The 15,680-nt window shown below is 41.9% G+C and overlaps 1 protein-coding gene across 3 annotated transcripts in view; it reads left to right on the forward strand.

Annotated features, from left to right (window-relative positions):
* Window positions 1-321: 321 nt before the first annotated feature.
* The window catches only part of RAB6A (RAB6A, member RAS oncogene family), a gene marked incomplete at both ends in the record, with an annotated part of 58,343 nt that continues 42,984 nt past the window's right edge, over window positions 322-15,680 (forward strand). For all 3 annotated transcript variants that reach the window (XM_080714657.1, XM_080714656.1, XM_080714658.1), the window contains one exon: window positions 322-391. In XM_080714657.1, coding sequence (XP_080570783.1) covers window positions 322-391 — 70 coding nt within the window. The remainder of the gene's footprint in view (window positions 392-15,680) is intronic.

Here is a 15,680-nt window from a genome sequence, read left to right on the forward strand (position 1 = left end):
CCTCACCCGAGTCTCGGTGCCGGGTGCTGACGAAAGGGACGGCGCCAGCCCCGGGAACCCGAGCACACCCCCGGCCGCCGCGACACCGCCCTCCTGCCCTTCCCGGCCGCGGGCCGCGCTCGGCGCTCGGCGACTGCGGGGAGGCGGCGACGCTGCCGGCCTGCGGAGGGTCCTGCTGCCCGCCAGCCTCGCTCCCGCGCCGGCGCTGCAGGGCCGAAAGCGCGGCGCCCGCCCTTCCGCTCGCCTCCTGCGCCGCCGGTGGAGCAGCGTCGGTCCGGGAGGTCTCTGGGCTGAGGCGGCGGCGGCTCCTCCGGCTCCATCATGTCCGCGGGCGGAGACTTCGGGAATCCGCTGAGGAAATTCAAGCTGGTGTTCCTGGGGGAGCAGAGCGGTGAGTGCGCGGCTCCCCCACTCCGGGCCGCGGCCCTGGCCGGCTCGCGTCCGCGCCCCGCTCCGCCGCCCTGCCCGCCGCGCCCGGGCGTGACCCTCGGCCTCCGGCCCCGGCTCTGCGGCCTCGCTCCCCGCAGCCCGGCCCTTCTCCCCAGTCCCCACCCGGCCCTGCCCAGCCTCCGGTTCATCCCTTTCTTCCTCGGGTCTCCGCCGCCCCCCCCCCCACTCGGCCCTCTTTCTTGAGCCCCACCCTGGTTCCTTGCGCTTTCCCAGTTCTCACCGACGTGAGGCCCACCCCGCGAAGCCCCACTCCGGGGAACCCGGCCCTCCTCAACCTTGGGCAGGGAGGGTGGGATCTGGGCGTTGTTTCCCCCTGGGGCTGGGCCCCGAAAAGTGTAGATCTCTTAAAAGGTGGAAGTCGGGGGTCGTAGAAAAATTCTTGAATGGTTTTCACCTGGGTGGAAAATTAGTGTGGGTTATAACAGAGGAATATATCTGAATTGGAGGCGACCTGAAAATGGGATGAGAGAGATGATGTTGGCAATGACGATTTTTGCCCCTTGGGTTGGGCTGTGGCATGTTGGAAAAGCTCATTTTCTTGTCTTTACTTTCATCACTGACAATTCTTTTGGCAGCGTCGGTGCTTTTTCGATCTGTGCCAGATGCTATGTCATGATCATTTTACTTGGAATTTTAAACATCTCACCTTTTCTTTTTCTCGTTTCAACATGAAATAGCGTTTGACTCTCCTCTTGGTGGTGCAAACAGGAATTGCTGGGGAAACGTTAATTCATTTCTTCTTGATCTTGATCATTTTACAATTTTATGTTTAGGATGTATGTGAGAAGAGGCTTAGCATAACAAACATCTTTGTTTTAAAGGATTTCCTTTGGATAATGGAATAGAGTAAGAATAGGTTCATATGGTTATCTAAATTAGATTTTAATACAAAAATTCTTTTATGCCTCATATTTTATAAATCTCGAGCGAAATTGTATTTACCTGGTTAGAGATTGTGGTCACTATATTTGTAGTAGATTCAAGATCCTAATTTTGTAATGTCTGTAAGATTAGTTCTGGTAGTAATAACTGTTTTGTATTGTATTTTACAAATTTAACACTTTAGGATTATCACCTTCTTTTGTTTTTCCCCACACTTTGCATGACAATCTTAAATCTCTCTGTTTTGCAGATGTTGAGAGATTACTTCCAAGTTAGAAAGTATTAATTGTTTTGATTGGAAGGCATGCAACTGATATAAATGCATTAAGATCTATTTGTATTAGTTTGGCATTATAGCAGGTTAATATTAGTTGCAAAAATTTCCTCCAGCTGAACCTGAAAAGGAATTTTTTTCCTTTTTTTTCTGGTACTGGGGATGAAACCCAGAGGTTCCTCCCCAGCTAAATTGTCCAGGCCGGCCTTGAACTTGTGATCCTCCTGCCTCCACTTCCCAAATAGCTGGAATTACAGATATATACCACCTGGTCTGGCTAATTTTTTTCTTTTCTTTTCTTTTTAATCGGTGGTACTGGGGATTGAACCCAGGGGCATTCTACCTCTAAGTAACACTCCCAACCCCTTTATTTTTTGTTTTGAAATGGTCTCACTAGGTTGTTGAGGCTCAAACCTGTGATCCTCATCTCAACCTTAATTACAGTCCTGTGCCATCACAGTTGGCTTAATTTTTCCTTTTTTATACTTAGATCATCTTCCTCTATTCCTTTAATGAGTTGGGGAGGATCCACTTTCCTCTTCTCTGCTTATGACTTTTCTTAAGTACAAAACTATTTCCTTAGATGAGTAACTTGGGAGAACCTATGGAGTTGATCCTGGTCCAGCTACAGTTACAATGTACAATTGAATTACAGTGGCAATTTCAGAACAGTGCCACCATACATAATATAGAGCTTATTCGTTATTATTGATCAATAAGCTCTAAAGTGTGTATTTTGCACTTTGGAGGTATTACTGCCTGCTTTATGTTGTGATGCAGAGCTATTTAATTTGCATGTAAACTAATCTGTCTAGGAAATTTTTACATGAATAGACCTTTTGGGGGGGTACTGGGGCCTGAACACAGGGGCATTCTGTCTCTGAGCTACACCCCTCCCATTTTTCCATATTTAATTTTGAAATAGTCTTGCTAAGTTGCTAAGGCTGGTCTTGAGCCTAGAATCCTCCTGTCTCAGTCTCCCAAGTACTGGCATTACAGGCATGTATCATCGCACCTGGCATGAATAAAGATTTTAACTACCTAAATATGTTTCCTTTGAATTTCTTGAATTTCTAAATCATATTGCTGAGTTTTATGACATCTCATTTCTTAAAGTTTTTACTAACGCACAGCACACCTATAATTCCTGAGGCCTTGTTAAAATTTTTTAAAAATGCCGGGCGTGGTGGCGCATGCTTGTAATTCCCGCGCTTGGGAGGCAGAGACAGGAGGATCGCACAGGTTCGAAGCCAGATGCGCATGCTGGCTTAGGAGACCCTGTTTCCAAAAAAAAAAAAAAAAAAAAAAAAAAAATATATATATATATATATAATAGGTCTGGGAGTGTAGCCCGGAGGTAGAAGGGCTTCCAGGAATCCCAGTACCACCAAAAAAAAAAAAAAAAAAAAAAAAATTTTTTTAAAAATACTATTTCTTAGAGCACCTTTAGATTTACGGAACAACTGAGAATGTAGAGAATGTAGTACAGAGGATTCCTATATACCCTGCACCCAGTTTCTCCTGTTACATCTTACATTAATATGGCATATTGTTAAAGTTAATAAGCTAATATGTTATTATTAACTAAATTCCATAGATTTCTTCAGATTTCCCTAGGTTTTTTTTTGTTTTTTTGTTTTTTTCCCAGTACTGGGGATGGGACCTTCCAGGGCATTCTACCTCCAAGCTACACCCCCAGCCCTATTTTTTATTCTTTATTTTGAAACCGGGACTCACTGAGTTGCAAAGGACCTCGCTCAGTAGTAGCTGAGGCTATCCTCCAGCCACGATCCTTCTGTCTCAGCCTCTCAAATGCTGGGATTACAAGCGAGCACCACTATGCCTGGCTAGATTTCCTTAGTTTTTACCTAATTCTTTTTTTTCTCATTTCATCTCTGTATTCGGATTACCATAATACTTTTTTTCTTTTCTTTTTTTTTTCGGTGCTGCGGATAGAACCCAGGGACATTCTACCTTTGAACTACATCCCCAGTCCTATTTTATATTCTTTTTATTTTGAAACAGGGTCTCAATAATTTGCGGAGGCCATCACAAAAGTAGCCGAGGCTGTGCACCAACAGTGATCTCTGGTCTCAGCCCGAATGCTGGGATTACAAGCATGCGCCACCACACCTGGCATCATATTACTTTAAGTTCTATCTATCCACTTAGTTTTTCTTTAGGACTGTGTTTAGATGCTTTTTCCTCTATGAAACTGTGAGGTTAATTATCTTGAGGTTACTATATTGCTAAGTAATGCCATCAAATAGCTCTTTTTTTTGTGTGTGGTACTGGGGGGTGGAACCCAAGGGCTTTTCTACCTCTGGGCTATACTCCCAGACCTATTTTATACTTTATTTGAAAACAGGGGCTCACTAAGTTGCTGAGAACCTCAGTAAATAGCTGAGGCTGGCTTTGAACCTTTGCGTTCCTCCTGTCTCAGCCTCCCAAATGCTGGGATTACAAGTGTCCACCACCATGCCCGGGTCATCAGATAGCTTTGACAATGAAAGATTGACTCTTCATAGTCTAGTCTATAGTTTTCTTATGCATTAGCAAAGGCCTGTAGAATCTGTTTCATGTTGATGTAACTCCTCATGAATTATTTATTTTTAGGTCTTTGAATTCCACAATTCAGCTTTTAGAGTCTATAATCTGTGGTAAAACCTTGTTTATTTCCTTAATAACACTTACCACATTTATAATTATCTTATTTCCCCCCAGTACTGGAAATTGAATCCAGGGATGAGTTAAATTCCCTGCTCTTAGCTGGACGTGGTGGCTCACGCTTGTAATCCCAGCATTCGGGAGGCTGAGACCTGGAGGATCGCAGTTCGTGGACAGCCTCAGCTACTTAGTGAGGCCCTCTGCAACTCAGTGAGACCCGGTTTCAAAATAAAGAATAAAAAATAGGGCAGGGGGTGTAGCTCAGAGGTTGAATGCCCCTGGGTTCCATCCCCAGACCCGCAAAAAAAACAAAACAACAACAAAAAAAACCCCTGCTCTTTTAAAAGATTATTCTTATTTTATTTCTGTGGTTCTGGGGATTGAACTCAAGGATATTCTATCTCCGAGATATATTCCCAGCCAGCCATGTTTTTATTTCTTATTTTGAAACAACGTCTCACTAAGTTGCACAGGGCCTTTCTAAGTTGCTAAGGCTGGCCATGAACCTGCCATCCTCCTATCTCAGTGTCCCAAGTACTAGGATTATAGACATGTGCCATCATGTCTGGGTATTGTTTGTATTCTTTTTTGGGTGTGTGTGTGGTACTGGGGGTGGAACCCAGGGGTTTTTCTACCTCCCGGCTATACTCTATACTCCCAGACCGTTTTTTGTTTTGTTTTGTTTTGTTTTTGGTGTACTGGGGGGTAGAACCCAGAGGCATTCTACCTCTGAGCAAAAACCCCAGCCCATTTTTTTTTTCTTAAACAGGGTCTTGATAGGTTATTGAGTCTCACTACTTGCTGAGGCTATTTTCAGACCTGCAATCCTGTTTCAGCCTTGTACTGGGATTACAAGCATGCACCACCACACTCAGATTTTGTTTGTATTCTTGATTCCCATTCTAATTGGAGTTAGATCAGTGCCTATATGTTGGAGAGTTGGTCCTATGTTTTCTTATAGTAATTGTAAAGTTTTTAGTATAATTTTAGGTTCTTTATTCATCTCGAGTTAACTTTTGTGCAGGGTGAGATATAGGGTCTGATTTCCTTCTTCTGAATATATATATATATATATATATATATTTTTTTTATTTATTTATTTATTTTTTTTGTGGTACTGGGATGGAACCCAGAGGCTTTCTACCTCCGGGCTATACTCCCAGACCTTTTTTTATATTTTATCTGGAAACAGGGTCTCACTAAGTAGCTGAGGCTGACTTCGAACCTGTGCGATCCTCCTGTCTCAGCCTCCCAAGTGCGGGGATTACAAGCGTGCGCCACCATGCCCGGCCTCTTCTGAATATAGATACCCAGTTTTTCCAACATCATTTGTCAAAAAGGTTGTCTTTTCTCCATTGTATGTTTTTGGGACCGTCTTTGTCAATAATTAACTGGCTATAAGTATAAGTGTATTTGACTTTGGATCTTTTCTATTGCATTAGTCTTTGTCTCTGTTTTTATGTCAGTACCATGCTGGGTTTATTAGTATAGCTCTGTAATATAATTTGAAAACAGGTATTGTGATGCCTTCAAGCATCTTTTTTTTTCCTGAGTTGAGCACAAATTAGTCTTAAAGCTATTACAATATTTGCTATTTAACACATAAAAGTGTCAAATTATAGATTCTTTTTGGAATTGATTTTAAATTAGGTAGATTGGATTTTACTTAGCTTATCAAAAATTTAAGAGCCCGGTGTGGTGGCGCACACTTCTAATTCCAGCTCTTGGGAGGCTGAGGAGGATCACACAGGTTCGAAGCCATTCAGCTACTGAGTGAGGCTCTCAGCAACTTAGTGAGACCCTGTTTCCAAATAAAGTATAAAAAATAGGTCTGGGAGTATAGCCCAGAAGTAGAAAAGCCCCTCAGTACCACAAAAAAAAAAAAGAATTATTTCAGTACATGAAACGGATAGAGTTGATGATATTGGTCTTGATGATCTTCATATAAATTCCTTGTGGATTTTTTTTTTGTTTGCAGTGCTGGGGATAGAACTCAGGGGCATTCTATCTTCAAGCTACACCCCCATACTCCCAGCCATGTTTTGAAACAAGGTCTCACTAAGTTGCACAGGGCCTTTCTAAGTTGCTGAGGCTGCCCATCAACCTGCCATCCTTCTATCTCAGCATCCCAAGTAAGTTTTATCTTTTATTTTTTTGCAGTACTGGGGATGGAATCCAGGGACATTTTACCTCTGAGCTATATCCCCAGCCCTATTTTTTATTTTTTATTTTGAAACAGGGTCTCACTTAGTTGCAAATGGCTTCACTAAGTAGCTGAGACTGTTCATGAACTGCAATTCTCCTGTCTCTTGTCTCCCAAATGCTGGGATTACAAGCATGTGCCACCATGCCCAACTTCAACATTTTTTTATTTGGAAATGGAGTCTCACAAAATTGCTGAGAGCCTCACTAAGTTGCTGAGACTGGCTTCGAACCTGTGATCTGCCTGTTTCAACCTCCAAGTACTCGGATTACAGGTGTGTACCACCAGGCCCAGGTCTTGTGATTTCTCCATGTATCCTTAGCATATATGATTTAATAAAGAAATGTTGAAACACATAATCCCTGAAGTTTTCATATGGAGTCTCTTTTGTTACTGTCTGGCTATTATCTTGAACTACAGAGGTACTTTATTTATTGTACTGGGGATGGAAATCAGGAACATTCTATCTTCCCCATATCTTGTTTTGAAACTTTAAAACTAAACAGTAGAGCTCGTGTTTAAGAGCACAAAGTCTAGGTTTCATATATTAGCACTGGTCACAGACCTTTGGCAAATTACTCAACATCCCTTTATGTTTCCTTATCTATTAAGTAAAGATAATAATAGGACTTGTCAGATAGTTGTTGTGAAGATTAGTTAGTAAATGTAAAGTTTTTCTAAGAGTTCCTGGCACATGGGAAATGCTTAGCAAATTGTGTGTGTGGTGCTGGGGATTGATCCCCAGGGTATTCTATCACCAAGCTACACTCCCAGCCCCGATTTTTTTATTCTTCATTTTGAAACAGGGTCTCACTAAGTAGCTGAGGCTGGCTGCGAACCCGGGATCCTCCTGTCTTAGCCTCCCAAGTATCAGGATTACAGGCGTTTGTCACCACGTCCAGCTTAGTAAATATTTTAATCTAACAAATGTGTATTGAAAACTATTAGTAAGGTGGTGCACATGTGTAATCCCAGTACTCAAAAGATTGAGACAGGAGAATCAAAGATTTAAGGACATCCTCAGCAACATAGTAGATAGAGCAAGACTCTCAGCAACCTAGCAAGACCCTGTTTAAATCCAATATATATATATTTTTTTCTTTATGAGTGTTTTGGATTCCAGTTGCCCCATACTATCACCAAAAAACTTAAAACTATGCTGACACTTGAAAAAATAACCTATTTTTAAATATTTTTAATTTTTAATTAATTAATTAATTTATTTATTTATTTATTTTTGGTGGTGCTGGGGTTCCTGGAAATGCTTCTACCTCCGGGTAAATCCAATATATAAAAAAGGATTGGGGATACAGTTCACAGATAGAATGCCTCCAGTTCAATATCCCTTTGAGTGTTCTTACAGTATGAAGCTGCAGGAAGGTACAAATGGCTTGGTACTGTCTAGTCCAGTAGTTCTCAAAGTCTGCTGATCCTTAGGGATTTCCCAAAACCCTTTACCTTCAGTGGTCCACAAACCCCCTGGGGATGTAAGCCATTTTCATATTATTATTATGTGGTTTTCCCACTCTTGTTCTTTCATGAATATATATTAGTTTCCAAGGGCTTACCTAATATGTGGTATAGACTGAGCCAGATGTGTGGCACTTGCCTATAATTCCAGTATTTGGGACGTTGAGATAGGAGTGTCACAGGTTCAAGCCAGAATACAATAAATTAGTGAGAATAAGGGGATAAGGAGGGGTGTAGATCAAAGATAAAATGTCCCTGGGTTTAATCACCAGTACCACAAAGAAATAAACTGGGTATGGTGGCTTTTAATCCTTATACCCGGAGGCTGAGACAAGAGGATCTCAGATTCAAGGACAACCTCAGCAAGTAGTGAGATTCTTGCCAACCTAGTGAGAGAGACCCTGTTACCAAATAAGTAAAATTGGGCTGGGGATGTTCTTCAAAGGTAGAATGCCTCTGGGTTCAATCCCCAGTACCACAAAAAATAAAAATAAGGAAATAGGATATTGTAGACTGAGTGCAGAAGCAGCTATGAGAATCTTGCTGGCTTCTATAAAGTAAGACATTAAAAGATTTGCAAGTATGTAAAACAGTACCACTTTTCTTTTTTCTTTTTTTTTTTTTTAAGTACTGGAGATGGAATCTAGAGGCATTCTACCTTTGGGCTACACTCCCAGACCTATTTTATAATTTATTTGGAAACAGAGTCTCACTAAGTTGCTGTGAGCCTCGCTAAGTAGTTGAGGCTGGCTTCAAACCTTCTGTTTCAGCCTCTCAATTACAAGCGTGCGCCACCATGCCTGGCTTTATTTATTTATTTATTTATTTATTTATTTATTTATTTTTGCTGTTGGGGGATGGAACCCAGAGGCATTTACCTCCTCGCGCTACACTCCTGCCCAATTTTTTATTCTTTATTTTGAAACAGTGTCTCACTGAGTTGCAGAGGCCCTTCACTAAGTATCTGAAGCTGTCCACAAACTGCGATCCTCTGGTCTCAGCCTCCCAAATACTGGGATTACAAGCGTGCACCACCACGCCAGGCCTGGCTTTATTCTTTATTTTGAAATGGGGTCTCACTGAGTTGCTAAGGGTCTCATAAAGTAGCTGAGGCTGTCTACAAACCCAGATCCTCCTGTCTCAGCCTTCCAAATGCTGGGATTACAATTGTGTGCCTCCATGCCTGGCTCCGGTGTCACTTTCTCACTGAAATTTTGTTTGCAAATAGTTTTCACTAAAGTGATTGCGTTAATGGCTAATTTGTTTATTATGATATTAAAATATAAATATTAAATTTTTTCTACTTTTTTTTTTTAACAGCGATGGAACCCAGTGGCATTCTACCTTCAAGCTATACTCCCAGCCCTACACACACACACACACACACACACACACACACACAATATATATATATATATATATATATATATATATATATATATATATATATATATATATATATTGGTGGTACTAGGATTGAACAGGGATATTCTACTTATGAGCTACACCTTGCCAACCCTGTGTTTTTTTTTTTTTTATAATTTTGAAATAGGTTTTCAATAAGTTGCTGAGGCTGGCTTTAACCTGCAGTCTGTCTGTCTTAGCCTTTCAGTACTGGAATTACAGGCCTGCGCCACCACACCTGGCTGGCATAAGCTTCATTTATCATAATTTCTTGATGACTGATTTCATTTATTCTGTATTAGGTAAATCTTTTATATGGTATAGTGATAGGAAATAGGATAAGAAGAAAAATATTAGCGCGTATTGTTATATAAAGTTTGTTTGCACAAGACTAATAGGAAAATTTTTATGAAAATTATTATTGAACAAAGATCAATAGCCACATTATCAAGGATAAGATTAATAAGCTCTGATTAAGATGATCATGTAAACTTCTTTATCAAGGGCTGAGAATGTACCTCAGTATTAAAGTTTTAGCTTTGCATCCAGGCCTAGTGGTGCAGGGCATGGTGGTGCATGCTGGTAATCCCCGCGCTTGGGAGGCTGAGACAGGAGGATCACACAGGTTTGAAGCCAGCCTCAGCTGGTTTAAGAGATCCTGTTTCCAAATATAATATAAGTCTGGGAGTGTAGCCTGGAGGTAGAAGGCCCCTGGGTTCCATCTCCAGTACCAAAAAAAAAAAAAATAATAAGTTTTAGCTTTGCATATTTGATTCCCACCATCCCCAGCACTGTTTAAAATATATATATATATATATATATATATATATATATATATATATATATAAATAATAATTTGGATCTGATGTGCCCTGGGTACAATTCCCAGCACTACCATAAAATACATTAATAAGTAATGAATGATTAAGTAAAAAATTCTAGCAAGATACAATTAGTATACTAATAGGGATTTTTGAAAACTAACAATATTTGGGAGAGGAGAGTAAGTTTAGCTAAAGAGCTTACTTTAGCTCTTTAGGACATGCAAATTAGTTTTTAAATTTAGCTGTGTTTAATCTTTCTGTGAAAAGAAGCTATTTTAATTTCTGAAAGTCTTGTGACCATAAATGAGTAGCAATATATGAAGAGATACTAAAGTGTCCTTGAGTGGACACCATAAAGAGGCCTCTTACATGGACTGTAACTCCCTTGCTCTGGGAATTTTGGGGTAACTGCAATTATAAGGAGGGAGAGGCATTAGTTTGAGTGTTGATCAAGTGAGGCACTGAGATTCTGATCTGCTATATGGGGCTTTTATTTAAAAACAAAAACAAACTACCCTGAACACTAAAATAGAGAACATTATATATCAAAATTATATATGTTCCTATGTTTTAATACGTTCTTTGCCCCCCCCCCTTTGTGGTACTGGGCATAGTACCCAAGGGCATTCTACCTCCCAGCGACACCCCCAGCCCTATTTTTTATTCTTTATTTTGTTTTGTTTTTGTTTGTTTTTGGTGGTACTGGGGATGGAACCCTTCTACCTCCGGGCTACTCTTCCAGACCTATTTATCATAATTTATCATTATTTTCGGGGCTGGCTTCAAACCTGTGCGATCCTCCCGTCTCCGCCTCCCAAGTGTGGGGGTTTCAAGTTTGCGCCATTACTTCTGTCTTATGCTTTATTTTGAAACAGGGTCTTCCTGAGTTGCAAAGGGCCTCACTAAGTAGCTGAGGCTGGCCACAAACCATGATCCTGCTGTCTCAGCCTCCCAAAGGCTGGATTACAAGTGTGCACCACCACGCCTGGCTTCTTTTTTATTTGGACACAGGGTCTTGCTAAGTTGCTGACGCTGGCCTCAAACCTGTGATCCTCCTGCCTCAGCCTCCTAAGTACTGAGATTATAGGCTTGTACTAGCACGCCTGGCATTGTCAGTTATAAACTCCGACTCCAAGCTGGGTGTGGTGGTGTACTCTTGTAATTCCAGTACCTGGGAGCCTGAGACAGAAGGATCGAAGTTTAGTAGCCAGCCTCAGCAAGTTAGGCTCTCAGCAAATTAGTGAGACCCTATTTCAAAATAAAGAATAAATCTAAGCTACACCCCAGCCCTATTTTTTATTTTTTATTTTTTTGTGGTACTGGAGGGGGTGGAACCCAGGGACTTTCTACCTCCAGGCTACGTCCCCAGCCCTATTTTATAATTTATTTGGAAATAGAGTCTCACTAAGTTGCTGAGAGCCTCACTAAGTAGCTGAGGCTAGCTTCGAACCTGTGCGATCTTCCTGTCTCAGCCTCCTAAGTGCTGGGATTACAAGCTTGCGCCACCATGCCTGGCCTCTTTCTTTCTTTCTTTCTTTCTTTCTTTCTTTCTTTCTTTCTTTCTTTCTTTCTTTTTGCAGTACTGAGGATGGAACTCAGGGGCATTTGACCTCCAAGCTATACCTCCAGCCCTATTTTTTATTCTTTATTTTGAAACAGGTCTCACTGAATTGCAAAGGGCTTCACTAAGTAGCTGAGGCTGTCCGCGAACTCCGATCCTCCTGTCTCAGCCTCCCAAATTTTGAGATTACAAATGTGTGCTACCACGTCTGACTCTTATTTTTTATTTTATTTTATTTTTGGTGGTACTGGGGTTCCTGGAAGCCCTTCTACCTCTGGGCTACACTCCCAGACCTATTTTATACTTTTATTTGGAAACAGGGTCTCTTAAGCCAGCGAGGTGTGCAATCCTCCTGTCTCCGCCTCCCAAGCGTGGGGATTACAAGTGTGCGCCACCATGTCGGCCTCTTATTTTTTATTTTGAAACAGGGTCTTGCTCAGTTGTAGAGGGCCTCACTAAGTAGCTGAGGCTGGCCTTGAACCTTCAATTCTTCTGTCTCAGTCTCCCAAGTACTGGGATTACAAGTGTGCACTTTGGAGGTTGGAAGGAAGACAATTTTCTTTTTTTTTCTGTTTTTCTTTTTTTTGTTTTTTTCCCCCGTGGGTCTGGGGATGGAACCCAGGGGCATTCGACCTCCGATCTACACCCCCTGCTCTATTTTTATTTTTTTATTTTTTATTTTTTATTTTGAAACCGGGTCTCACTGAGTTGCAAAGGGCCTCACTAAGTAGCTGAGGCTGTCGGTAAACCCCGATCCTCCGGTCTCAGCCTCCCAAATGCAGGCAAGTGTGTGCCACCATGCCCATCTAGGAAGACTATTTTCAAGTTTTCTTTATTTTTTGTTTTTTTGGCACTAGGAATGGAATGCAGAGGCATTCTACCTCCAACCTACACCCCAGCCTAATTTTATTTCTTATTTGGAAATAATCTTAGTAGGTTGCCGAGAACCTCTATAAATTGCTGAGGCTGGCTTTAAGCCTGTGATCCTCCTTGTCTCAGCCTCCCAAGTACTATGGGATTACAAGTGTGTGCCACCACTTCCGGCTCAAGTTTTATTTTTATTTTTCGGATTTTAAATTTTTTATTATTTCACTGTTGTACTATCTAGTATTAATTTCCAACATTCAAAAGTTATTAGCTTAAAATATGCATCAAGCTGGCTGAGGTGAAACATGCCTGTAATCCCTCCCACTACTTGAAAGGCTGAGACAAGAGGATCACAGGTTGGGGCTAGCCTCAGTAATTTAGTGAGGCTCTTTGCAACCTAGTGAGACTGTTTCCAAATAAAAAATAAAATAGGGATGAGGGATAGCCTGTAGTTAGAAGGCTTCAGAGTTTCATCTCCTGTACCCACACACAATAAACATCAGAGACTTAGGTGTATTGATGCACACCTGACTGTTAGTACTTTGCAGGCCAAAACAGGAGGATCACATGTTCAAAGCCAGCCTTAGCAACTTAATGAGGCTGTGTGTCTTAAAAAAAAAAAAAAAAAGGTGGAAGGGATGAGGATGTAGCTCAGAAGAACACCTCTGGGGTCAATTTTCAGTAGAGGGAGAGGGAGGGAGGGAGGGAGAGAGAGAGAGAGAGAGAGAGAGAGAGAGAGAGCGAGCGCGCGCGCGCTCTGAGTTAATTTTTTTTTTTGTGGTGGTACTGGGGATGGAACCCTTCTACCTCCGGGCTACACTCCCAGACCTATTTTATATTTTATTTGGAAACGGGTTCTCTTAAGCCAGCGAGGCTGGCTTCAAACCTGCGCGATCCTCCTGTCTCTACCTCCCAAGTGCGGGGATTACAAGCGTGTGCCACCACGCCCGGCCCCAGCCTGATTTTTTTATTCTTTATTTTGAAACAGGGTCTCACTAAGTTGTGGAGCACCTCACTAAGTAGCTAAGGCTGGCTGCAAAACTGAATCCTCCTGTATCAGCCTCCCAAGTACTGGGATTACAAGCATGCACCACCACACCCAGCTTTGTATTCTTTTTTAATTTGAAATTTGTATGTATTTTTCCTTTTATTTAATGACTACCCAGAAGTTGTCATGCATCCCTTTGTTTTACTTACTTATTTATTTATTTTGGTGCTGGGGGTGGAACCAGGGGCCTTCTACCTCTGGTTTATACCTCCAGAACTATTTTTATATTTTATTTGAAAACAGGGTCTCACTAAGTTGCTGTGAGAGCCTCACTAAACTGCTGAGGCTGACTTTGAACCTGCAGTCCTTCTGTCTCAGCCTCCAAGTACTGGGATCATAAGCATGCACCACCATGCCTGGCATCCCTTTGTTTTTGAAGGTGGTTTCTCACTATGTCACCATGATGGTCTTAAGCTTCTGGGCCCAAGAGATCCTCTTATTTTGAGTGCTGAGATTATAAGGGTACACAGTCACACTTGGCTGTGTCATACATTTTTTTTGGGAGGAGGGGGTACTGAGGATGGAACCCAAGGGCATTCTATCTCTGAACTACACCCCCCCAGCCCTATTTTTAATCCTTTTTTGGGGGAACTTTTTTATATTTTATTTGGAAACAGGGTCTCGCTAAGTTGCTGAAAGCCTCACTAAGTAGCTGAGGCTGGCTTCGAACCTGTGCGATCCTCCTGTCTCAGCCTCCCAAGGCACCACGCCCAGCATAATTCTTTATTTTGAAACAGTGTCTCACTGAGTTGTAAAGGGCCCCACTAAGTAGCTGATCACTAACTGTGATCCCCCTGTCTCAGCCTCCCAAATGCTGGGATTACAGGCGTCCATCACTATGCCTGGCTTGTCATACATTCTTGATTTATCAAGTTTTTTTTGTGTATGTGTGTGTGTGGTACTGGGGATGGAACCCAGGGGCATTCTATCTCTGAGCTACACCCCAGCCCTTGTTTTATTCTTTATTTTGAAACAGGGTCAGCCAGGCATGGTGGTGCATGCTTGTAATCCCCGCGCTTGGGAGGCTGAGACAGGAGGATTGCATGGATTCGAAGCCAGCCTCAGCTACTTAGTGAGGCTTTCAGCAACTAAGTGAGACCCTGTTTCCAAGTAAAATATAAAAAAGGTCTGGGAGTATAGCCCGGAGGTAGAAAGCCTCTGGGTTCCACCCCCAGTGTCACAAAAAAAAAAAAAAAAAGAAAAGAAAAGAAAGAAACAGGGTCTCACTGAATTGCAAAGGGCCTCTAAGTAGTAGCTGAGGCTGTCTTCAAACCTCCCAAATGCTGGGATTACAAGCACGTGCCACCACGCCCGGCTTGATTTATCAAATTCTTATTCTGGACAACACAGGACTCTTAAAACTCTTTGACTTTACTCAACACTCTAGACTTTTATGTATTTTAGTTTCTTGTGTGTATAAAACCTTACTAGATGTATTGTTTCAAAGAGTGATTATTTTTGTGTGGGTGGGAAGCTTTTTATTGAAATATAGCATACATGCAGAAACCATGCAAATCAAATAAGTAGCTTCAATGAGAAAATATGCCACTAGTCAAATCAGCTCAAATATTCTCATCTTTACTGAAGTTATTTCTTACCACAAGTTAGCAGGTTTGTTCTTTTACCTATAAACTTCAATTTCTGAGTTTGATTTTATAACAGTGTTCCTATGAGTGGTATCTAGTTTTCTTTTTCTTTCTTTTTTTTTTAACGGTACTGGGGATGGAACCCAGGAGCCTTCTACCTCCGAGCTACACCCCCAGTCCTATTTTTAGTCCTTTTAAGTTTGAAACAGGGTCTCACTGAGTTGCAAATGGCCTCTAAGTAGTAGCTGAGGCTGTCTGTGAACTGAGATCCTCCAATCTCTGCCTCCCAAATGCTGGGATTACCCAGGCGTGGTGGTGCACACTTGTAATCCCGCGCTTGGGAGGCGGAGACTGGAGGATCGTGCTGGTTCGAAGCCAGCCTCACTGGCTTCAGAGACCCTGTTTCCAAATAAAAAATATAAAAATAGGTCTGGAAGTGTAACC

Source organism: Muscardinus avellanarius (assembly GCF_963383645.1).
Source record: "Muscardinus avellanarius genome assembly, chromosome: 1".
NCBI lineage: Eukaryota > Metazoa > Chordata > Mammalia > Rodentia > Gliridae > Muscardinus > Muscardinus avellanarius.